We start from the raw sequence: 3,235 nt of genomic DNA, 5'->3' as shown, positions 1-3,235 counted from the left end.
TGGTACGTGGATCAGTCTGATATTGAGTCTGAGTTAAAAAATAAGTGAATCCCGTACTACATAAAAGGGGGAACCCAAGCCATGAATCCGATGCCAGCTCTTACGTGTGAACCCCTCTTGCGATCTCTTCTTTTTTTTTTTTTTTTTTTTAAGAGTTTGACAGAGGGAACTGTAAACGCTATGGTCTTATCGTCCCGAAATCGGAGAGAGAAGGAAGACAGGATAGGAGAAAGCCAGCCGTTCCGAGAACGAACATTATCCCATCAGGATAAAATCCGCCCCGGGCGGGAATCGAACCTACGGCCTAGCGCTTACAAGGCAGACGTACTACCAACTAAGCTAACTAGGCTGGCTTTATACATTTTTGATAACATTCTAACCTCGAAAATTTCAAGCGTAAATAAAATAACAGGAGGTTCTAGGCTCCGTTGTGGACACCCTGGTGTGAGGGTCCTCTGACCTATTAGAACTCAATAAAATCCGCCCCGGGCGGGAATCGAACCCGCGGCCTAGCGCTTACAAGGCAGACGCGCCACCAACCAAGCTAACTAGGCTGGCTTTATACATTTTTGTTAACATTCTAACCTCAAAAATTTCAAGCGTAAATAAAACAACAGGAGGTTCTAGGCTCCGTTGTGGGCACCCTGGTGTGAGGGTCCTCTGACCTATTACAACTCGATGTTTGCAGAATTTCATGGTTTTATTCTTGTGTTAGCAATAGAATTGACTCCCAGACTAAAAATATTGACTCCCTATAAGACAAGGGATATTTTGAAAACTTTAATCCCCTTTCAATAATGATTTTGCACGAAATTAAATCCCGCCCTCTTTGAGAAACCCCATATTTGCCTCATCATGTCACCTTGTTTTTCCTGTGTTTAACTAATTTGGTTGTGGGTTTATGGATTAATTTAGTGCTTTTTTCGTTCAATTTGTTATCAATTTTGCTTAAAATTCAAACCCTTTTTACTTTTTTTTTTCGTTTCAATTGTAGTAGATATTCGTGTAACATGTAATGTTGGAAAATTTCATGTACGTTTTCTACATAGTTTCTGCCCAATGATTCTTTCTTAATTTACAGGTATGAGTGCGCTAGGACTTTATTGTTAAATGTGCGAAAGACCTTATACTGGCGGGTTCGATTCCCGCCCGGGACGGATTTTATCCTAAACTAATAATGTTCGTTCTTGGAACGGTTGGCTATCTTCTATCCTGTCTTCCTTCTCTCTTCGATTTCTACCCTTATCAAACCTAGAAAAAGAAAAGAAAAAAAACTTTCGTTTCATATTTGCAGGCATCCAAGGCCAGTACAGGCGGTCATGGCTATGGCTCATTTCATCAGCAATACTGGTTGGACGGGCGACTTATAGCAGTGGGCGTGATTGATATCTTGCCTCTCTGTGTATCCTCAGTGTATTTCTTCTATGATCCAGACTATTCCTGGCTATCACTGGGCACTCTTAGTTCTCTCAGGTAAACAATTTCGTAATTAAGAAAAAGAAGTTTTTGGGCGTGATTGATATCTTGCCTCTCTGTGTATCCTCAGTGTATTTCTTCTATGATCCAGACTATTCCTGGCTATCACTGGGCACTCTGAGTTCTCTCAGGTAAACAATTTCGTAATGAAGGAAAAGAAGTTTTAAACGGTTAGTCCAGTGGTAACGCGCTTGCTTGCCATGCAGAAGGTCCCGGGTTCGAATCCCATCATCGACAAAAATTTGTACTCGTTTTTTTGATTGCAAACGAAGGGCTCTTAGGGCTTTCACCTCAGCAAGCTCAAACTTTGCAGAGGATTCGATAAATTGTGAGAGATGTTTGGATGCTCCAAATTTTCGGAGTCCGGCCCACGCCACACAGTCACAGAATGGCACAGAATGAAAGCCCTAGGGGGACCTGGGTCCCTCGGCCTCCCTAAATACTGCCCTGTCCCTATACATGGAAGAAATTAGGTGTCAATAAATTTCCAAACTTTCGGGTCTCACTATGTCTCATCGTTTTTCGATTGCAAATATTTCAACGGGTTACTTTCTGGTGTTCTCGTGTTAACCCAGCACCTAAATGGGGAGTATTGTGTCTCTTATCGCCTATTTGATGGAAGGCATACTACGGGATGGGCATGCTACGACACAGACCACATGCGTCCAATGTAGCAGTTGTTTCATTGCTACGAAATAAAAACGGCAGTGAAACACTCATCTTTTTTTTTTAAAAAAAAAGCTTATACGAATCTACATAGCTACTAGTTTTGACTGTGGAAAAAAATAAAGCAAGCTAGCGAACGAAAGTTTCATGAGGGCATCTCCATCAAAGGCCAACCTTTCCTGTACTATGAGTAAGACCACAACCTCAGTGGTGCAGTGGTTAACACGTTGGACTTCGGATCCGGAGGTTAGTGGTTCAAGTCCAAGTAGTCATGTCATTTAATTTATCTAGGTACCTACATATAATAAAATTGGGGAACGATGTTTAAGTATGCTTAGCACAGTTATAAATTCCTTCCTTTTAAAGTGTAGGTATAAGTACAGGAATGACCTACCCTGTACTTTTGGAAAGTGCAAACTCAGAGGGTTTTAAATTTTGAATGTAGAAATTTTCCACTCTGTAGCACAAGACTAAGAGCTTAAGGAAAAGCTTCAGTTTAATTGAACGTTTGAATTTAAAAGCAACTCTAACTTAAAGAGCATCAAATAATATTGTTTCAAGGCGGAATTAAATATTGTTTCAAGGGGTCTTTGCAAGCTATACAATCATCTGTGTTTACTTTATATCATTGTATTGTATAAGAACACTACACAGACTTGCTTTGCAAAACTAAGAAGTTAATGTTTCTACTACTTCTTTTGTCTAGTAAATCCATTTAGTAGACATTTTAGTCTAAAACTTGAAGAGTTGTATCAAGATTCAAGCACGCGCCAAGCATATATTTACGTCTCTCTCTCTCTCTCTCTCTCTCTCTCTCTCTCTCTCTCTCTCTCTCTCTCTCTCTCTCTCTCTCTCTCTAAAAAAACTTCCATCGTGCAGGGACATTGGGAATCCAGCGGCCAAGCTAAGGGTGGACCCCCCGTTCCTAAAGAATAGGACTTGCCTAATTCCTAAGGAGCAAAGTCTTTGCCGACCGAAAGAGGATAGGGACAGAGTGAAGAGATGAACGCTAAGCCCTGCTATTCTGGTCATACAAAAATGTCGATAGGGTGTAGCAGCTTAGCTTGACGCTTGGGGAAAAATCTCTCTCTCT

The 3,235-nt window shown here is 41.0% G+C and overlaps 1 protein-coding gene across 4 annotated transcripts in view; it reads left to right on the top strand.

The window, feature by feature from the left end:
• LOC103515653 (arginyl-tRNA--protein transferase 1) overlaps positions 1-3,235 on the top strand; it is a 21,146-nt gene that overhangs the window by 10,277 nt on the left and 7,634 nt on the right. For all 4 annotated transcript variants that reach the window (XM_026828273.1, XM_026828274.1, XM_008480589.3 and 1 more), the window contains one exon: positions 1,295-1,473. In XM_026828273.1, coding sequence (XP_026684074.1) covers positions 1,295-1,473 — 179 coding nt within the window. The remainder of the gene's footprint in view (positions 1-1,294; positions 1,474-3,235) is intronic.

The sequence above is a fragment of the Diaphorina citri genome, unplaced genomic scaffold (assembly GCF_000475195.1).
Source record: "Diaphorina citri unplaced genomic scaffold, Diaci psyllid genome assembly version 1.1 scaffold1389, whole genome shotgun sequence".
NCBI classification, from domain to species: Eukaryota; Metazoa; Arthropoda; class Insecta; order Hemiptera; family Psyllidae; genus Diaphorina; species Diaphorina citri.
The sequence above is the reverse complement of the archived record's forward strand: the minus strand, read 5'-3'. Positions and strand labels throughout refer to the sequence as shown.